At 40.5% G+C, this 21,618-nt stretch overlaps 1 protein-coding gene across 3 annotated transcripts in view; it reads left to right on the forward strand.

Annotated features, from left to right (window-relative positions):
- SLAIN2 (SLAIN motif family member 2) overlaps nucleotides 1–19,045 on the forward strand; it is a 61,176-nt gene extending 42,131 nt beyond the window's left edge. For 2 of the 3 annotated variants that reach the window (XM_004607992.2, XM_055140053.1), the window contains 2 exons: nucleotides 13,904–14,222; nucleotides 16,101–19,045. In XM_004607992.2, the coding sequence (XP_004608049.2) occupies nucleotides 13,904–14,222; nucleotides 16,101–16,167 (386 nt within the window). In that variant the 3' untranslated portion in view covers nucleotides 16,168–19,045. Of the gene's footprint in view, nucleotides 1–1,775; nucleotides 1,854–13,903; nucleotides 14,223–16,100 lie in introns of all 3 variants that reach the window. The other variant, XM_055140052.1, reaches the window with a different exon arrangement.
- Nucleotides 19,046–21,618: the final 2,573 nt, after the last annotated feature.

The following is a 21,618-nucleotide window of genomic DNA, read 5'->3' on the forward strand; positions in this document are numbered from 1 at the left end:
ATGAATGCGTGAATGAGAATATGAATGGCTAAAAACATGTATGAATAAATATGTGAGTGAAAATTTTGTGGTGACAACATTCTGACTTGTAGTATAAATAAAAATGCATTATAAAGTAGATATTTTACATAGGGAGACTTTCTTTTTCTGTAGACTGCCTGGCAATATTTTAAGTTACTGGCATAAAATGATTTTTTAACTAGAGTGAAGGGCTGAGCCATAGCACAGGGGGTAGGGCGTTTGCCTTGCACGTGGCCGACCTGGGTTTGATTTCTTCGTCCCTCTCGGAGAGCCCAGCAAGCTACAGAGAGTATCCTGCCCACATGGCAGAGCCTTGCAAGCTACCCATGGCGTATTTGATATAACCCAAACAGTAACAAGTTACTGGTGCCCGCTCGAGCAAATCGATGAGCAGTGGGATGACAGTGATACAGTGACAGTGAACTGGATTGAATGTGTGTGCATAATTGGAATTCAGGATATTTGTTACATTTACAGAATATTAGTCTATAGAAAGATTTATTTTAGCATTGATAGGGTTAAGGAATAGAACAAAAGAGAAATTTTCACTAATCCTCCTTGATGCTATATTAAGTGTCCCTGTATTAAAACTCAGTGATTTTTTTTTTCTTTTTGGGTCACACCCAGCGATGCTCAGGGGTTACTCCTGGCTTTCTGGTGGTGCTTGGGGGACCATATGGGATGCCGGGGATCGAACCCGGGTCGGCCGCGTGCAAGGCAAACGCCCTACCTGCTGTGCTATCGCTCCGGCCCCAAAAACTCAGTGATTGTTAATAGTCTGGCCAGCTTTCACAGTGTTGAGTCTTTTCTTTATGCATACAAGTCAGAGCGGTGTATGAAGCTTAACTTTCAGCTCAGTAGAGTGAGACCTTAGAGCTATTAAAGTAGCTGATTGCACAGGTAGATGTCGGATTCATCAGTTCACTGGAACCATAGTGAAGTTTAACTCTGAATATGAATAGCTCTGAATAGCTGCTAACATCTGGTTTTGAGTTTAGTCAAAAAAAAAAAAAAGGGAAAGGAACAGGGAATTCACTGCAAGAACATAGAATTCACTGCTCACCTTAAAATAAAAGAGATGCTCTGGTTACGTCAGGACCCTCAGTCTCTCCGGCTCACATCTACCCATCCCAGACGCCCATGTGCATGGCCCAGCTAAACTCCTCCCAGAGTCTTGCACAGCTTTGTCGTGTTCGACAGCAGGACGATGTTGAACATATTAAAAGGACTTGGTAGTGATTTTCTGAGGACCTGCCTGGTTCTGAGTTTTCTTCTCCTTTTTGAGTATGGGTATTAATGTTTCATGTTAGGGCTGTTCATCTAACAATAGTGCTTTGCCAAAGTCTGCTTTTTTTTTTTTTGCGTTGAACAAATATATTTATTTTATTCTGTAGTGTGTGCTTACGTTTCATCACTTTTACTTATTAGCTTTCTATTCTTTGCATCTTATAGCATGTTTGCTGGTGGTTTGTTTTCTCTTTTGATCAATTTACATATTTTAGATTTTCTTGTCTCTTAAGAACGATTTCTAAAAATATGTTCTTTGCTCTACGATTTCCATTCCCATTCTTTCCAACTTACTGCACTAAGCATCACTTTAAAATTTCTATGCTTCTAGATTCTAACATTTTCATCTTATGGTTTCTGTTTCTTGATAAAATTTCACATTTGTATTAAAATATTCAAGTTTACAGAAGCTATAGCCTTTATCTTGTCCATCTAGGCAAATATTACAGTTCCTTATTTTTCAACAGCTTCGCAAAGGCTGAAAAATTTGCCTCGTACTTCCCTCAAAGCCAAACAGTTGCTTCAAACTTCATCTACAAAAAGAGGTAACTACAGCCTCTTACTAAATTTAAAATTTCAGCAAATGGTCATTAGTTAAAATCTTGTTTCTTCTGGCAAACCGAGTCAGTACTACCTGGAGGGTGCAATTTAGTCTTTCTTCCTTTTTTTTTTTTTAAAAAAAAAAACCACATGGATTTGTTCAGCTATTTGGATAAATACAGAGGAACCTCATTTTCTACAGAGGTATGTATTAGATTGGTATGTTCAAAGGAGTATATGATTTATTTAATATTAGAGAATGTGTCATTTTTCTTGTTAATCTGAGAGGCCACTTGTTTTCAGTTAGATTTAACAAAATGTTTTAAAATGAACCAACTGTCACACATTCTACATGTTTCTAATTCTAATTTTAAATTTTGAATTTGCTTCTCTGTACAGTGAAATAGGATTATATTAGAAGCTGACTGAAGTTCAGTCACAAGTTGTGGTTAGTGATAATATTTGTAACGTTTGTGGTGGAATAGAACTAAGGACTAAGTTGGAGACTGGACACCAAAATTTTTCTCATACTGTCTTCAAGAGAATGGACATGTAGGCAGGAAGAAGTAGAATTGAGAGAAATACAATGTGATTGGGTTTTCTTCAGCATGAAGAGTAGACATCTCAGCTGGAAGATGGTTCAGTGGCTTAAGGAAGGGGTGTTTTATTCCGGAAACAGCCATGCGTGCTGAGATCAAGGATGTGTAAATGGAACACTGATCACAAACTGGCATTTCCATTAAGGAGAAAATTCTAAATATTTTTTAAAGATCAAGACCAGAGAGAGAGTACAGTGTGCACGGGGTTGTCTTGCAGTCAGCCAACCTAGGTTTAATGCCCGGCGCTTTATGGTCCTCCGTGCATGTCCAGGAGTGATTCCTGAGTGCAGAGCCAGGAGCAACCCCTGAGCATTGCCAGGTGTAGCCCCCAAAATAAAACAATAAATCAATAAATATTCGTGTCAGATTAAATTGAACAGAACAAGTAGAGAGAATAAGGAAAATATTTTACCTAGTGCCAGAGATATAGTACAGCGGCTCAAGCACTTGCTGTGTGTACATCAGCTTTGATCCTTAATACTACATATGGTCCCCTTAGCACAGGCTAGGAGTAAACTCTGAATACCGCTGTGTGGTGGTACTCCCCATGCACAAACTCACAAATGATGAAAATAATGTATTAACTATCTAGGATCTATAGAGTTCCTAATTGTTTCCAAATTCAGTAAATGCTAAAGATGAATTAGTAGGATAAAGTATGCAAAGACTTAGGTGGAAAGATGTGATTTGTAGAAAAAGAGTTGATTACTATAGTTACAAGAGTAACTAAGATGTTAATAGATGTTATAACAAGTTCATTAATAAAAATGTTTTATTAATAATTTGATAATTAAGCTGAATTTAAGGAAATAGTCTTAGATAACAGAATATAAAGGAATGGCGATAGATTCAAAAGTAGGATATGTGATTATGTTTGTTTTTTAAATTTTCATAAGGTTGTTCACATTAATTGATTACATTCAATATTCCAACACCAGTCCCACCACCGTTACACCTTCCCACCACCATTATTTCGAATTTTCCCACCACCACTCAAGCCTGCCTGCCACAGGCATTGCTTATTGTGAATATCATGAGAGGTCGAGTGGCTGTATTCACGGCCCCACCGTCCTGGAATTCTAAAATTTTAAATCACTGGGGGTCCAGAGACATCTCTGTAGGGGGCTAATCCTTTTTGAGATTCATTCTCAAGTCTCTGGACCAAGGCCGTTAATGCACTGAGATGACACCCAGAGGCACTTCGTGGGTGTGACAGCCAGGACCCCAAAGGGGCGGGGAGACGGGGAGGGACAGCCCTGCCCCTCCACCCTACCACCCCCATGTGGCCTGGGGTCTTCAGTTCCTGGTCCCGCATAGCTGGGTTCTTCTGGAAGGCTGTGGCTGCTGGGGGTTCATCTGGGGGGGTCGGAGAGAGAACACCTGCTCCATCTGAGGTGCTTGGCTGAAATCAGCTCCGCATGGGGTCCGGAGAAATCTATAGCGAGCTGCTGACTTCTGGGACTCGATGCTGAGTCTCTGGATCAAGGCTGTTGAGTCACTTAAATATTGCCTGGAGGCAGTTCATGGGTGTGACAACCAGGACCCCGAAAGGGCGAGGAGAGAGGAGGGGACAGCCCACCCCCGCTGCCTTGTGGCCTGGAGTCCTGACTATGTTTTGAATGTCAGAAATTAATCATTTTCTTACAGTACAGATGGCTGTGAGAGCAGCACAGCTGTATGGGAGAGCCTGGCAAACTCCCCATGCGTATTCATATGGGTCTTATTCACCTGACCCTGAAAGAGCCTCCAATGCGGCACTGTTGGGAAGGATGAGTAAAAAGAGGCCTCTGAAATCTCAGGGCTAGGACGAATGGAGATGTTACTGTGACCGCTCGAGAAATTCGACGATCAACAGGATGATGATGATAGATGGCTGTCTTTTGGAGCCACGGTCAGAAAGAATAGACTGAAGTACATTTATTTTTTTTTAAGTAAGGTAATTTATAAATCTTTATAAAAATTATTTGAGAACTTTAGGCTTATTTTTTGAGACTTCTCTATACTTTGAATACTTCCGGGGGGAGGTAGTGGGGGGAAATGTTGGACACACAAGGATTATGTCTTTTTAACTTAATGGTTTGGGGGCCACACCCAGTGATGCTCAGGGGTTACTTCTGGCACTGCACTCAGGAATTACTCCTGGCAGGTTTGAGGGACCATATGGGATGCTGGGGATTGAACCCAGGTCAGCCATGTGCAAGGCAAGTTTCTTAGCCACTGTACTATCACTCTGGCTCATGGATAATTTTGTTTGCTTGTTTTGTTTTTGAGCAAGGTTCGGGGGTGACTTCTGGCCTCTGAGCTTTGGAATTACTTCTGGCAATGCACAGGAGACCGTATGGGTGGCAGGAATCGAACCCGAGTCAGCCCCATGCAAGACAAGGGCCCTATCACAATACTATCTTTCTGGCCCTGTGTAATATTTTTATGAGTCTCTAGAACTTGCTTTATCGTGTTTTGGAAGATCAGGTATGCTTATATGATTCAAATTTAAGATTTTATGTAAAGATTTTATGTGCTCTTTATTAGATTTGAAAGATCATAACTTTTGAATTTTTTAAATTTACCCCAAAAAATATTCGAATTATTTTTGCTATTCAAAGCTGCAAAAGTGCCTGTCCCTCTTTAAGCTGTAGCACTGCACTGTATCACTGTCATCCCATTTTTCAGCGATTTGCTCGAGTGAGCACCAGTAACGTCTCTATTGTGAGACTTGTTGTTACTGTTTTTGGCATATTGAATATGCCACAGGTACCTTGCCAAGCTCTGTCGTGCGGGCGAGATACTCTTGGTAGCTTGCCGGGCTCTCCAAGAGGGACAGAGGAATCGAACCCCAGGTCGACCGCGTGCAAGGCAAACGCCCTACCCATTGAACTATCGCTCCAGTCCCTTTAAGCTGTAAAGAAAACTAAATCTCAGAGTTCCTGTTAGTTCTGAATGTCTAAGTGACCTTGGTAAAGGGAGAGAAATAGGTGCTCAGGAACCATTCCTGGCAGGGCTCAGGGGTAGGGGAAGCCCTACCCATTGTACTGTCCCTTGGACCCCAGAGAAGGAAGTGCTTTCTGAAAACTCCGGGAAAGTCACCACTCTTCCGGGACATAGTGAGCCCGTGTTTGCATGTATGTGACAGGCCGTTCATATATAAAGGAGAAGATTGCAGTCTCCCGATGTTCCTGGTGTCCTGGGAGTCTAAGGATTGTGCCTGATAGGATCTCATTAAGCTAACTGTGTTACATGTTTCTCTGAATATGTTATGTTTGAAAATAACAAAGCTTTTAAAAATCCACGTTGTACATTAAAAATCATTTTCCATTTATTAATTCTTAAATTCTTAGATCAAAGCCCTGTACGCTATTAAGAGACAAGTCAGGGGCCCAGAGGGAAAGGCTGGGGATGGCATACGGGCCTGAGAGGCGCAGGAAGCTCAGCACCCCATGGCCCCCCGGGGCACTGCCAGTGGAGCCCTCCGAGCACCAAGCCAGGAGTAGCTGCCAAGCACTGTTGGGTGTGTGCACACATCACACCCGCCCGCCACCCACTAGAGAAGACAGGAAGCGGTTCCCAGCTCGAGTTCCACTGGCATCAGAGTTTTACAGTGCATACTCCGGTCAAGGTCGCCGGCTGCCTTTGCCTATTCTGCATTCAGTAGCTGGGGCAAAGTAAAATAGAGTGAGTTTAACTGGAACTAAGTGAAAGAAATTATAATACGATTTTACTACTCTAAAAGGGAGTTCATACCCTTCCCCTCCCCGCACCCCGCCCAGAGGAGGGCCTTCCTCAAGTGGTACACAGGAGGCCTGGGTCCCCTCATGATTCTCACCCACCCAGACCAGCAGTGCATCGTGAGGGCCTAGTGATACAGGGATTCTCAAGCCCTGCACGCCAGGCACACACTCCCCTTGTGCCCAAGACCTCCAGGACCACACTGGGTGATGCTCAGGGGACCAGGTGTTGCCAGAGATCAAACCTGGAGGGCCCAGGAAAGACCTGTACCTAACCCCTGTACTACCTCACTAGCTCCAGGGCAGCTCCCTAGTATTTAGTCAGGAAAAGCCTAACAAAAGGAGGGGGGGTAGACAATCTAAATGTAGTTAAAGTCATTCACTCTTCATCCTGGAGTACAAAATGATCTAACATGGCACATTTATCCATTTGCGGGGAGTACTAAGAATGGTTCCACTGTTCTCTCCCTTTCCGCTCACCAATTTCACATAATAGCGTCATGAGAAGGGCAGCAGCTCCTATTAATTTTCTTAAACCATCTTTATTGAGGTACCAGGAGTTACAGGCTGTGAGTCATGCTTTCGTGCCTCCCTCATTCCAACACCGCTCTCACCACCAGAGAATCTGCTTCCCTCCATGTGTGACCAAACTAGTGTTTTCTAAAAACCTGAAGGATGTCTAGCTTTGACTACAGTTCTAATAGAGGGAAGAGGGGGCTAGAGAAGAGAAAGGAGCAAAGGAAAGGATATAAATGAGTAGATTCTGTTTTCGAAGCCGAGTCAGTAAACACTTATTGGTAGCAAGGAAACAGAAATGTAAGATTTTGAATTCAGGCTATAATGATAAAATTTTTCTGGGCTCTTCATTTTCAGATGGCATACCAACAGAATTTTAAACGTATCAATAAAACTTTTTTAAAACATTGTTTATTTCATCTCAAACTCCTCAAAACATAGTGTAATAATAGATTATCACCATCACAAACTCCTTAATTGCCAGCTCTTTTCTCATATATCTCTACGTGCTTATTTGCCCTGATCTTTGCATTTGTGGTTTTGAACTATTAGTCTTTTTTTTTCCCCCAGACTTGATAAGGTCTTTTTAACCTGTTTAACTTTTTATCCTGTTTAACACCTCTTTACTGAGTTCCCAACAACTAGGAATGAATAATTTTTATCAAAGCAGTTTAGATGCAGTCACTTCTAGGAAGCCTTAAAAACACAATAAATTTCATTCTTTTCCCCAAAAAGAGAAGGATAGACTGAAGAAACACAAGTTGAAAACAAAAAACACAAATATTCAGCCTTTCCTGTGTTATAGGCATTATTATGTTCAGTCAAAACAAGCATGTAGTGTCTCTTTGAGCTAGACAACACAAGTCTTTTATCCCTATTTCCTTTTCTTTCTTGGTTTTTGGGCCACACCTGGCTGTGCTCAGGGCTTACTCCTGGCTTGGGACTCAGATCACTGTCGGGCTCAAGGGACCATACGGCATGCCAGAGATCAAACCCAGGCCTGCCATGTCCAGGGCACGTGCCCTACCAACTGTATTCTCTCTCTCTCTTTGGTCCTTAACCCCATTCTCAAACAACACTTAATACGAAATGTAATTAAAATGAAAGTTAAAATAATTAAAATAGTTCCAGTTGTTAACAGAACCATCTTGTTCCTCTTTCCTGTGAGGCCCTAAAGTTCATCCTCTTTCTAGAAAATGTTGGGTTAGGTTATGTCAGGATGGGACATGATTTAGGTGACCTTTTGCCATCTAGTCTCGAGGGGGTGGGGACATCCAGCCAGAGGGCAGTGTGAGGCCTCAGGCATCATGTGGTGTGGCCCTGGTCCAGAGCTGAGCAGACATGCATGCTCCTTGTTAACTGCATGTAGCAACCTGTCAGCCTGCAAGTGATGCTATAAATATCCAAATGATCCTTGGCAGGAAAAAAAAAAAATTTCTTATCTTTTATCTAGCCCATGTTTCTCTGTTGAACACATCTGATTGTTAAAGTTTTCTGTGAAAATTGGAATCCCATAGCCCATTGTAGATACTCTCAAAGTCTAGATCTGAGGGTAAATTAGGAAATCCAATTTGGTCATAGATCTGAATTGGAATCACCCAATTCCTTTTTTATCAGTATTTTTCTTGCTGTTGCCTCTTCATTTTAAAACTTTATATATAGTCTGTTAGGCATCACCACCCATTTATGCTCAGGCTCTTCCTGATTCTGTGTTCAGGAGTGACCCTGGCTGTGTTTGGGGGACCCTGTGCTGTGCTGGGGATCCCACCAGTAGGCTAGATGCAACCTTAATTCTATACTTTGCCTGGCCCAAGGTTTAGATTATATATAACTTGTATTGCTTCTTGGACTTGATTATGAGAATTATTATGCTAATTTCTGAATTCTGCCTCATTTTTAATTCTTGCCCCTTCTGATTGGTGATGTCTCTTCATCTCTTGTAGCATTTTCTTAAATGTATCTGAAACTTAAAATACTAGATTTTGATTTTCGGGTTTGTAGGTTGGCATGGTTTTTGGCAAGATCCCATAATTAAAAATCAAAATGTTATTCTGTTCCTTATTTTTTAATACTAACTTTATATATGGGCTGGAGCGATAGCACAGCGGTAAGGCGTTTGCCTTGCCGACCAGAGTTCGATTCCTCTGCCCCTCTCAGAGAGCCTGGCAAACTACCGAGAGTATCTCGCCTGAACGGTAGAGCCTGACAAGCTACCAGTGGCGTATTCGATATGCCAAAAACAGTAACAAGTCTCACAGTGGAGACATTACTGGTGCCCACTCGAGCAAATTGATGAGCAATGGGATGACAGTGACAGAACTTTATGTAGGATTTTTCCCAGTGTTTTACTTATTATTCAGTGAAATTAATTTTTCTAAACACTGCGGCAGCTGGGCAAGGTTTCCTCATTTTTCAGCTCTGAAGCTCCCTCTTCTGCTGTTTCTGGGGAAGTGTTACAAAATAGAGCTTCGTGGGCCCGAGGTACAGGGCAAAGTGATAGGTGTGCAATTGTGTCCATATACCTTAAACATGCTTTTATACTAATTTCTCTTAAAATTTCATGGATATCTCGATGATCAAATTAATTTTTTATTTTGCAAGTGTAGCATGTATAGTTATAAAATTTCCAGCACCAGACTGGAGGACAGTTTCTGAGCTCTGTGTTTGTTTGTCATCAGTCTTTTTAATTTCACAAGAGTGGTATTTTCAGTTGAATGAAAATAGTTAAAAAAAAAATGTGCTTGTTTTTGGTGCACAGTGGCTGTGTTCAGGCCTTACCCCAGGCTCTGTGATCAGGGATCACTCTCTTGAGCTCGGGGAACCACATGTAGTGCCAGAGATCAAGCCTGGGTGAGCTGAGTGCCAGGCAGATGCCTGATCTGCTGTACTTGCTCTCTAGCACACTTTTATTTATTCATCTATTTATTTATTTACTTATTGCTTTTTTGGGGTCACACTCGGTGATGCACAGGGGTTACTCCTGGCTCTGCACTCAGGAATTATTCCTGGCGGTGCCCAGGGGACCATATGGGATACTGGGAATCGAACCCGGGTCGGCCGAGTGCAAGGCAAACGCCCTGCCCGCTGTGCTATCACTCCAGCCCCTGGCACACTTTTAAAAGCCCTTCATTGAGATTCAAGTAATCATCTTGAGGGCCAGTTTACAAAGTCATTTTTTGCTTTCAGAGTAAACTGGAATATTAGGCTGCAGATATAGGCAGATAATAGTAGCTTATTTATATCCATCATTAACTTAACTATTCCCAGAATGAAACTTATTCTGTCTCTTGGGTTTAAGGCCTCCTGGTGGGGGGGTGGGAGCAGTTGCAGGGTATGGAACCAGCCTCTCGCCTACAAAGTGTAGCTTTATCCCACTGAGCTCATTCTAGGCCCAGTAAGCCACAATGGCTGTGCTTGCAAAAATAAGCCTAGGGTTACGTGATGTGTTATGTGAGCAGAGTGAATGATGAGTCGTGCTCACTCTCCGATAAGAAACCAAAGACCTGTGAGACTTTCACTTTTTTAAAGATAAAGTCAGTCATGCACTTTAGAGATGGTTGTGTAAGGTGATGGCAGTGGCTGTCAGGGCAGCAATTCTGTCTAGTTTGTTTCTGGAGCAGGGGTGCTCCCGGTGTGCTCCACCTGGGGATGCGGTGCAGGGCTGGGGCAGTGCTGAGGCTCGGACTCGGGTCTCGTGCGTGCCGGATATGTGCTCGACCACTTGAGCTGTCTTCTCAGCCCTGTGCTTATTTTTTCTTTCAAATGGTATAGAACCTATGTAGTCGCCTTGAAAGTTAAAGTAGTGGAAACAACTTTGAATTTTTATTCACAGAGATGTTTCTCTAGGTTCCCAGTAAGGATTACCAGTCTCCCAATCTGGCAGCCAGCAACCTGGTGTCAAGTCTTAACTTTATTATTATCATTATCATTATTATTATTATTATTAGGCTGGAGCGATAGCACAGTGGTTTATTATTCTCGGTCACACTTGGTGATGCTCAGGTGTTACTCCTGGCTTTGCAACTCAGAAATTACTCCTGGCGGTGCTTGGGGTGCCATATAGATGTCAGGGATCAAACCCAGCCTTAAGTCTTAACTTTTCTGTTTGCACAAATTATATCAACGACAGATTATGGGTTTTGGTAAGATTGAAGTAGATAGTCACCAGTAACTCTTAACAAAAATGCTTTGACTTTTCAGTTAATATTTTATTAATCTCTATAGTCTTTAGCAACAGCTTAATTTTCTATGTCCTATTCTTACCTCAATAACCTGTTAATGCCATTGATAGTGCATAAACTGAATAATTGAGATCACAGTATAATAAAACATAGTTGAAAAGGAATTTTTCCCTATACTTTATTAAATTTAATGCATACATATTTTAATAATTTTTTTCCTATTCGTCATAATGGCCAATATTTGACTCTATTTTTATTGCAAGCTATCTATTTCTTGCATGTGTATATGATTTTTAAATTATAAAATGAATGTGATTGGTTGTTGGGGGTGGACACATTACTGTGAAAACACCTACTTAAAATGCCTGGGTTTTTTATTGCTAAATACATGTGAGATATACTATAAAGCATTTGTATTCGGTGACTAGTAAGCTGAAAACTACATAGTTAGTTCAACTTTTTCTGTCGTAGAGTGTTTTTAATCAGCCACCATTCATTCCATTTTAGACATGACTTTGACACCAAGGTTAGCATTGTAGTCATGTGTCAGTTTTATAAATAGAGTTCTAATCTTGCTGAGGGCAGATAGCATGCCATCATTTAAGTGCCTCAATTCAAATGTAACTCAGAAACTAAAATGAGTAGAGAGAAAGTGTAGCCTACTGTCATCAATCATTTGGAAAACAGAGTCTCTTATAGTCTTTTTTTTTTAATTTTTTTTATTAGTGAATCCCCATGAGTTACAGTTACAAACTTATGAACTTTCGTGTTTGCATTTCAGTCATACAGTAATCGTTGACCCATCCCTCCACTGTGCCTCTTCTCCTTCTTATATTCTTATATACTGAATTCCTATATTTTAGTTAAAATAAGTTATTTTTAAAGTCCTTTGATTAGTGTCTTTCTTTTTATTATCTTTTTTTTCTCTTTTTGGTTTTGGGGCCACACCTGGCTGTTCATGGCTTCTAGCAAAGCTCAGTAAAGCTCTGGTGCCAGAGACCAAACCTTGGTCAGCCACGAGTCAGGCCGGCACTCAACCCCCGCACCATCCCCCGGCCTCCGATTAGTGTGTTGATGTGGCATTTGCCTGGCCTGCGTTAGCTTTGTGCCACTTCTATATGTCAATTGAGGTTTTTAATCAAGTTTGGAAGTTTTCCAGCCATTGTTGTGTCATGTATTTTTCTGTCCCACTCATATTCTCTGGGATTCAGTTGCATGTGTCAGACCACATGATATTGAGGCTTCATTAACTTGGGTTTTGTCTTTTTATTCTCTGTGCTTGTTTGGATAATTCTTACAGTTATATTTTCACACGCCTCCCTTTTGCAGCACCAAAACTGCTATCCATTTGTGATTGTAGCTTTTTAAATTTTACTGTCATAACATTTCATTATCGTAATATGGAATTTCCAGATGTGAATCATTGAAAATCAACATGTGTATATCCTGTATCAGGTTCCACAGTGAAAGTCTCATTTTTGTCCCCTCGTGTCCCATTTTACCTCCCCCCAACCTTTTGATAACCACCTTATTTTGCTTCTATGCCACATATTAGTAAACTCAGATGGTGCTTGTTCTCCTCCATCTGCTCGATTGACTAAACATAATACCTTTTAGTTCCCACTCATATTATTGCATATGGCAGGATTTCTTCTTTTTTTTTTTTCTAAGTTCTAAATAGGAGTCCATGTGTCATATACATTTTCTTTATCCTGTCATCAGTGGGCACATAGGTTGTCTCCAGTCCTTCGTTATTTTATTGTAAGCAATGCTGCAGTGAACACGAGTGCAACATAGCTCTGTAAATTAGTGTTTGGGGGGTAAATATCTAAAGTGGAATTAATCATATGGCATTTTATGTTTAATTGTGGAATCTCCGTACTGCCCTCCACAATTGCTACTCCAGTTTGTATTGCCACCAACATCTTATGAAGGTACTGTTCTCTCCATGTTCTCTTCAGCACTTGTTATTTGGGTAGAGAGATGAAGAGCTTCTTTCTCGTGCCTGTTAGCCTTCTATCTGTCTGCCATCTTGGATATCTTTTGCCTGTTTTTTTTTTTTTCCTGTTTGTTTTAAAATTTAGGATGCCTGGCTGCAATCCCTGGCACTGTGTGGTCCTCTACGCACCACAGAAGTGACCCCCAAACACCAAACTGGTTGTAGCCCTGGGGCAACTCAACACCTGAATATATATATTTAGATTGGCATTTGTTTTAATAAGCCTCGAGCTTATAAAAAGAATGTTAATACTATTAGAAAAAAGAATTGTAGTTTACCACTTAGTAGAATTGACTTTCTAGGAAAATATGCCATCTTTATTCTGTGACTTCTTATACCTCTTGATAGGCTCTGAGATTTATAACTTCTCTACTAGGTGAAGTATAACAATTGATAGTTTTGTCTGTTTTGCTTTATTTGGGGACCACACCTGGCTTATTCCAGGCTCTGCGCTTAGGGATCACTCCTGGCAGGCTCGGAGGACTGAATAGGGTGCCAGGGGTTGAACCCAGGTCTGCGGCATGCAAGGCAAAAAAATCTATCTGTACTGTTGCTCCTGCCCCTTAATTGGCATTAGTTTAGGTTTTGGTTGTTGTTGGTTTTTTTTTTAATTTTTAGTTACTCTGTAAGTGATACAGAACCTAGAGGTACTGACTATGTGTTTATATTAGTGTTTCTTTGAAGGAAAGTATGTTTGAAATTGTCTCCAACATCTGATAGTTAAATTTTTTTTTTAACTTCTAGAATATGTTCTAGACTAGTTGCTACAGTGAAATTGAATCTTGCCATGCCTTTTCTCTTCTGCTATTATAGATTCCTAGCTGACCTAGTTATATTGTCAGAGATCATTGACATCTGAGCAAGGACTTGTTTATTTAGGACTTTTTTTTTTAAGCACAGAAATATGCTGTATTTCTCGGTTGAGATGTTATGAATACCTTGGTGCCTGGTCATCAAGTGTAATATAAAACAGTGAATTCACTTACATTTGGCTTCCACTGAAAACACTGATTTTTTTTTTTCTTTGCCATTCTACAGTACCTTCTCCTGGCAAATTTCGCTCCCCTGCAGCACCGTCTCCTTTGGCTCTCCGGCAGCCTGTTAAAGCATTTAGTAACCATGGTTCTGGTTCTTCTGGTGGCCAAGAAGCAACACAACTCACACAAACCACCTCCTCACCTGGGCCTCCCTTGGTTCAGAGCACAGTGCCGGCAAATCCTCCCAGCAATATCAACAGCACTACTCTGACCAGACCTGCAGGGACTTCCTCCATGAGAAGTGGCTTGCCTAGACCCAGTGCCCCTTCTGCTGGGGGTATACCAGTGCCTCGCAGCAAACTTGCACAACCTGTCCGCAGGTAAGTGATGGGACCTCCCTTGGAATATTTGTAATGCTCTTTCTACCAGGAAAGCAGGTAGAGTTAGAATCACCCTCACCTCTCGCTTGATAATGAACATAGAGAGCATAATGGTTTTCCCCTGTCATCTTGTTATAATTACTTTTTTTTAAAACCTTTTTTTATTTGCGACATCACCATATGATACTAGTTTAGTTCAGATTAAATTTGTTCAGATATCTAAAATGATCAAACATCTCATTAGACTAGAAAGTTACTAGATTGGGGGCTGGAGTGATAGTACCGCTGGTAGGGCACGTTCCTTGCCCAAGGTCCACCTGGGTTCGGTCCTCAGCATCCCATGTGGTCCCCTGTGCACCTCCCGCAGTCATTCTGTCACTCAAATTCATAAGTTTGTTCATCTGTGCAGAACCGGGTATGACCCAAAACCAAAAAGAAAAAAGTTACTAGAACCACACAATTTGGTTGTTGCACTTGTTCGTTTTGAATGTAATGATTGTATCAATAAATATATATTAGAACCTAGAGTAAGAGTCAAGATAGAACTTTTAGGTATTAGTTCTGAATATAATCTGGAGGGTGGTTTTCAAGGCCCCAGTTCTGAATCTTGTGTGGGCTTTATGTAAATAATAGAGACCTTAGTTTTACTATGCACAGACAAAGCAGATCCGGTTTGTGGCCCAGAATCTATGGGAGTGATATTTTTAGTTCATTTGAATCTTTAGGAGATACAGATTCCAACAAATTTCAGAACCATGCATCTGTGTAATCTTGACCTTTCAGAAATGTAATCACCCCTACCAGGAAATTAGTTGTTAATGTAAAAAAACTTTATTTGCTTAGAAAAATGTATTCCATAGACCTTATGCTGATTTGTCCATATATTTATTCAAAGATAAATAACATTTCTGAATAAGAGCACAATAGCTTTTGCTGTTTCTGTTGTACTAAATAATTTACGCTGGCCACATTTAATTTCACAAAAGCATTACATGAGTAAGTCCTGTTGTTATTCCAGTTTTTAGAGGAGAATATGGTTTTTGGTTTGGGGTCCACATTTGGCATTTCATAGTCTATTCATGGCTCTGCTTGGAGTTGCAGTGCTTGGAGTTTTCATGTGGTGCCAGGGGTTGAATTCATGCTCCCTACTTGCAAAGTATGTTTTGTAAGTGTTCAGCCAATTGAGCTGACTCCCTGCCCCAAGAAAATTGAACTTTAAGGAACCAAATGAGTTGTAATTTGCCTAAGATCACACAAACAGTAAGATCTTCAGTTCTTGCTGCTGGAGCAATAGCACAGCGGGTAGGGCGCTTGCCTTGCACGTGGTCGACCCAGGCTGACCCAGGTTCGAATCCCAGCATCCCATATGGTCCCCTGAGCACCGCCAGGGGTGATTCCTGAGTGTAGAACCAGGAGTAACTCCTGTGCATCGCTGGGTGTGACCCAAAAAGCAAAAAAAAAAAAAAAAAAGATCTTCAGTTCTTAGTATATCCGACCTCAAAACCCAGGATGATTGTCTCATTCTACCGCTCTGATTATGGCAGCACTCACTTCTGTAGCAGTCATCATTCTGTCACTCAAATTCATAAGTTTATCTGTGTAATTGTCTTAACTTCCTTCCCATCTTTTTTTGCCTATTACTCAGATAGTTTTAGTAACAAAAAGATTAATGAAGTCATATATCCAGTAAAACTTGCAAGTTATAGAAGTAAGTGTGGGATAGTTATGCTAACGGTTGTTTTGGAAATTTGCTCTTAGTAATCTGGAATGGCCTTCTTGGATCATCATACCTGGAAAGAAAGTAACGTCTGTGGGAAGTGGAATGCTTAATTTTTTTTATAGTCTTTCAAGTCACTTTATGAAATCACTTTATTTCAGATCCTTGCCAGCGCCTAAAACGTATGGTAGCATGAAAGATGACAGTTGGAAAGATGGCTGCTACTGACCAGCAGAGCCACGAGTGCAGCGGTCCTCGGCTTCTTGGACATCCCTTCACCAGGCTGAAAGATGACTTTTATATGCAGACTGTTCCGATAAGACTCTCGGGGTTTTTGTAATCCCAGCCCTCTCTGTCGTAGCTAGCACAAACTGACAGAGATGATCAAGCAGCACTTTAATGACATTTAACATCAGATGTGTTTGGTAATCATACAATCACTCTCCACTCTCCATGGATCCACTTTCATTTTGTTTATTAAAAACCAAAATGATTTTTAAAAATTTTTGACAGAGGCCAATATCAGGCAAAAGTTATGGATGCCAAAGAGAAATGCCCATTTGTAAATGAGAGTGTACCTTCATACACAAGAAATAGTGAATTTAAGCAGTCCAAAACTTCACATTCAACCGAATTTACTCTATAAGTGGTATCAATAAATATTTGTTTTAATGAGAACATTCTGACTAATTATCTAAAAATATTTCCCTAGTGTTTCACTAGAACTCCAAGAGAACAGATAGAGATGGACGGGGGGAAAGAAATCTGGGCTAGAGATTCAAAGCATGATCCTTAAATTGGGAAAACTATTCAATTGCTTCTGCGTATGTCATTCATTAGAAAAAAATTGTCATTTTGTTTAAGTTTTGGATGTAGCTCACGTAGCACCACCGCTGACAGTGTCCCAGCTTGCATCCATCCTGTTGCGTTGACATATCAGACTTCTGTGTGTTTGTTGGTTGCCAAAAGGGCTTAATATCAGTTGTACAATCTTTCTAAACTTGATCGCTTCTGGCTCAGGAAAGATAACCTTTGCTATGGAAGCCAGCTTCTTCAATGCTGTTGCAGAACTGTTACACAACTAAGAGATTTCATTTTTATTAGCAGGTTTTCATGATGGGAAAGAGCAAGTAGTGTTTGTCTTTATTCTTGATAGAAATACAACACCTCAGTGCTTACAACCTGGAACAAAACCATAATGAGAGAGAGGGGGGGAAAAATCTATGCATTTAACTTATAAAATCTCTGGTAACGACAATTGTATTGTTGCTATTATTTGACACAACGGTTTGTTATGTGGTAAGAAAACTAGCCTACTTAGGTTGATTCACTTTAAACTGAGTAACTGTATAAAACGGTCTTTGAAAATACTGTCCCTTTGACTTAGATTCTTCCTTACATCAATGTTTGTATTTTTGGTAACATGAAACCTACTTATCACTCAAAACTGTTAAATACTTGCTCTCTAGTAACTCTGATGTATAACCTGGAAATCACTCGTTTCGGTTTTACCACGATTATTACCAAACTAAAATTTCTGCAGCAGGTTTCTTATTGTTTTGATAATGAGATCTGTTTTTAAATACTTCAACTTGAACGGCTCTGAACTATTGGCAAGTGACTCACATAAAGAATTTTAGACATAAGTTTGAATATAAGTTCATTTTCTGTTCATCAAAGACATTCTGTAAGTTGGCAAAAGAAATGGAGAGAGAAATGTAAAGCTTGGTGTGCAGGATTGCATCAAGGCCGACAGACTGAAGAATGGTTCGGACTTGAAGCCAGGAGCCTGACTCACCGGGTAATCTTAGGAGCTTGGCCAGTAAGGAGTCACTCAGCGGAGCCCTGCAGGTCTGAGCAGCCAGTGCTGATGTATTTTGGTGTGTAATTCTAGGGAGAAATTTTTTCCTTGAATTTGAGGGCAAAGGGGTTGGGTCAGGAAAGATGGCACCAGAATTCCACGTGATGAATTTAAATATGTTGCTTTTCAGAGGAAGATAAGGAAAGCATCTGCTTCAGGTGGGGGAATATCTTAAGGAATAGAACTAGTCACGGTCTCTTTTTAAAACCACATATGCGCAAGACAAAATAGGTCTCAGTTTTTAGTGCAACATTACAAAGAAAAATATGCTGCAATTTAATGATTACAGGAATTTTAACTATTATGAAACACCTATTACATTTTTTAAGTTAGGTTAGCTGTTTCAAAGGAGTATTCAGGTTATTTGACTTTGTTTTTAAATGGCTGCATCAGAAAAAAATATTTTTTTTATTAAAATATTTCATTACTTGTTTGAAACATACTGAATCTGAGTTGGGTAAAGTATTATTTTACCTGCTGTTTTACTACCACAAACTTTTAGTTTCCTAAAGAGAAAAATTGCCTTTTTACTAGAAAGCCTTTGTGTATTGCCAATTTTTCTGTTTGGGAAAATCTAAGGATTCACTGTGGTTAGTCTTATAAGAAATATGTGGATTTATAAACTAGTGCCTATGATTTTAACTTATGTTTGATATATAGTAGTAAGGGTTTTATGAATGTTGATTATTTTTTGTGCCAACAGCCCAGAATTGTCACTTATATGTAAGCAGAAAACTATGAACTCTGCTTCCAAAGTTATTTAATTTTTTCAGTGTTTGAATGTTATTTTTTGTAAGTGTGTTAATAAAAATGTAAAGAATTGGAAAAATATAAATATTCTTAACTCAAGCATTTGCTGGATCATTTTTCTATAAAACTTGTTTGTATAATATAAAACACTCTGAAGAGTTGACTTTTTTCAGTTTTCATACCCTGGAAATCACATTTTGTAAAACTGGGGACCATTCATAATTGTCAAATACTTTTTAAACTTATTATCAATACATCACTTTTATAAAGTTTTTTTTTGAAGGAAGATTAGATATCTATGTGGCCCCAGATGTTTGTATAACTCTAGAATGATCTAGACTCTGTATGTTTAAATTAACTTTTTATTGAATGTACAGGCGTCCATTTTTGACATTACGCATGGTCCTTTTAGATCACATGAAGTTTGATTTGCAAACATTTCTATAGCTGAACTTGTATGTGTGGTTGCCTCCTTAATAAACAGCCTGACCATAATGTTTTATTATTAAATTTATATTTGTTTTTTTCAAGTGTTCTGTTAATTTCTGGATGTGACAGGAACAACCCCTTTGCAGTTGCCTTGGTTTTAAGAAATTTCTCGGTTGATTTTTTTCCCCGACACGCAAAACGGAGCCATATTGCCCTGAACTTTATACTAACTTGAACTTCACAGGGTTAAAATATGTGATATTTTATTCTGTCTGTCCTGGTTGCTTCAGTGTGGGTTATCTAGAGTAAAATATTAGTTCTACTTAAATTAATACATTCTGGAACTTTTTAACCTGCTGTTAATTGATGCCCACCTAGGTATCCAGTGGCGTATATGAAACAAGCAGAAAGCCAGTGTCTGAATTGGCAGAGCCAGGGAGCAACTCAGCAGTAGAGTATAGTTCTCATATATGTGTGAGGCCTTGCACGTGGGTTTGATCACAGGTACTGGGTGCGGGGATAAAAAGTTTCTGGGGACTGGAGCGATAGCACAGCAGGTAGGGCGTTTGCCTTGCATGCGGGTTCAATTCCCAGCTTCCCGTATGGTCCCCCGAGCACCGCCAGGAGTAATTCCTGAATGCATGAACCAGGAGTAACCCCTGTGCATTGCCGGGTGTGACCCAAAAAGCCAAAAAAAATTAAAGTTTCTGGAAGGAAAAGTAATATGTTTGAAACCAAATCTGAATGTTTGGTTGACCGTGTAAATCTCATAGATAAATGGTGGGAGTGAGGAAATCAAGAATTTAGAGACTAGGTAGAAAGCTTTACTTGTGCCGGGACTTCGAACCTTGGACACGGCCCCCCACTGAACTGCGGTTGAGGCCCCAGGGGCCACATGAGCCCACCAGGTTGGACCCAGAGGTTTCTGGTTCTGCAGGGCTGACTCAGCCCCACCATCCAATAAAAAGTGTCTCTGGGCGTGTCCCTCAGGAAACATCCTGAGCACTGCCTGGTGTGCCCTCCCCCCCAAACTTGTTTTTTAGTCAGGAATAATACATTTGTTTGCTGCATTGCTTTAAACTGGTGGCTTTCCATATTACACGTAATCTCATTAATGAAACAGACAAATACTGCATCATAATGTTTGAACTTTTCTTCCAAGCCAACCTGAAATCTCTTAGGAATCAGTTAAAATCACTAAACTTGTTATAGTCCCATCTCAATATGAAAACTCTCACGGAGATTCTTAGGAGGTATTTATTGAAGTTTGGGCTTCAAGTTACGAAGCGGAATAAATGGTAGAGGAATTGGCTTGGAAGGAGGTGGTAATAGGAACCCTTCTTCACCTGTGGACTGATAAATTCAGCAGTTAATAATAACAGTATATTTCAGTAGTTTACAGCTTTTTCATAATACCTGCAGACCCAGAGTTGAGAACTACTGGGCTGAATGATTTTCAATTCTGGGTCTGGTAAAAGGGTTGAAAACCAGTGAACGAACCCACTCCAACTTAGGAAAATTCGAAATACACTGGGAGTTACTAACTCTGGTATCAGGCCCGTGTAAACATCCTGTCACCACCTCCACCAAAGTGGAACAGATCCCATTTATAACAATGTGGTCTGTTTCACACCCTTAACTGCTGTGCATTTCAAAACAGTTCTTTAGTAACTGTTTCGCTTTTAAAAGAAATGTATTTTTTCCCTGATTTTCAAAGTAATAATAGAAGCATTGCTTTTAATTTAAAGAAGGGAAAAAAAAAACCTGAGGGGCTGGAGCGATAGTACAGCGGGTAAAGCGTTTGCCTTGCACACGGCCGACCCGGGTTCGATTCCCAGCATCCCATATGGTCCCCATATGGAATGATTCCTGAGTGCAGAGCCAGGAGTCAGCCCTGAGCACTGCTGGGTGTGACCCCCCAAAAAACAAACCTGAAAATAGTGTAGAGCTATCGCTTATGGATTGGCGCCGAGGCTTTGCATGTAGATTTGGTTTTGATCCCCCCCCCCCACATGGTCCCCTGAGTGTGGCTGTGAGAACTCCCAAACACTGAGCTAAAAGTAACCCAAGACCCTCTCCCAAAAGAAAGACCTAAAACCTAAAAACATTAAATATAGTGAAAATCATGATTGACAAGTCATGCTAACAACAAGCCCACTAGTCGGAAGTAAGTGTTGAGCTAATTTGGTTGTAAAATATTAAGGGGGAGGGTAAGGAAAGATTGTACAGATACAATCTGATTGTATGCCGCCGACCCCAGTTTGATCCCGAGCACTGTACATGATCCCTCGAGTACAGAGCCAAGAATAGCCCCCAAAACCTAAATATATTAATAGAATAAAACATTAAGTGTAAGATAGAAAGTATGGGTACCATCACAGCAGGTAGGATATTTGCCCTGCGCGTGGCTGGCCCAGGTTCAATTCCCAGCATCCCATACGGTTCCCTGAGCAGCACCAGGAGTAACTCCAGAAACCCTGATCGTGTTGCAGTCCTTCATCCTCAGTTTGTCTGGGCAGAATTTGTAGTGAGTGAGAGAATATACCAGCCCTTGACTCTATTGGTAATTAGTCCCGATATCATTCCTGTCCTTGAATTCCACCAGGCGCCCCAATATCCTTATAAATTCCTCGTGCCAC

The sequence above is a fragment of the Sorex araneus genome, chromosome 5 (genome assembly GCF_027595985.1).
Source record: "Sorex araneus isolate mSorAra2 chromosome 5, mSorAra2.pri, whole genome shotgun sequence".
In the NCBI taxonomy this organism is placed as follows: Eukaryota; Metazoa; Chordata; class Mammalia; order Eulipotyphla; family Soricidae; genus Sorex; species Sorex araneus.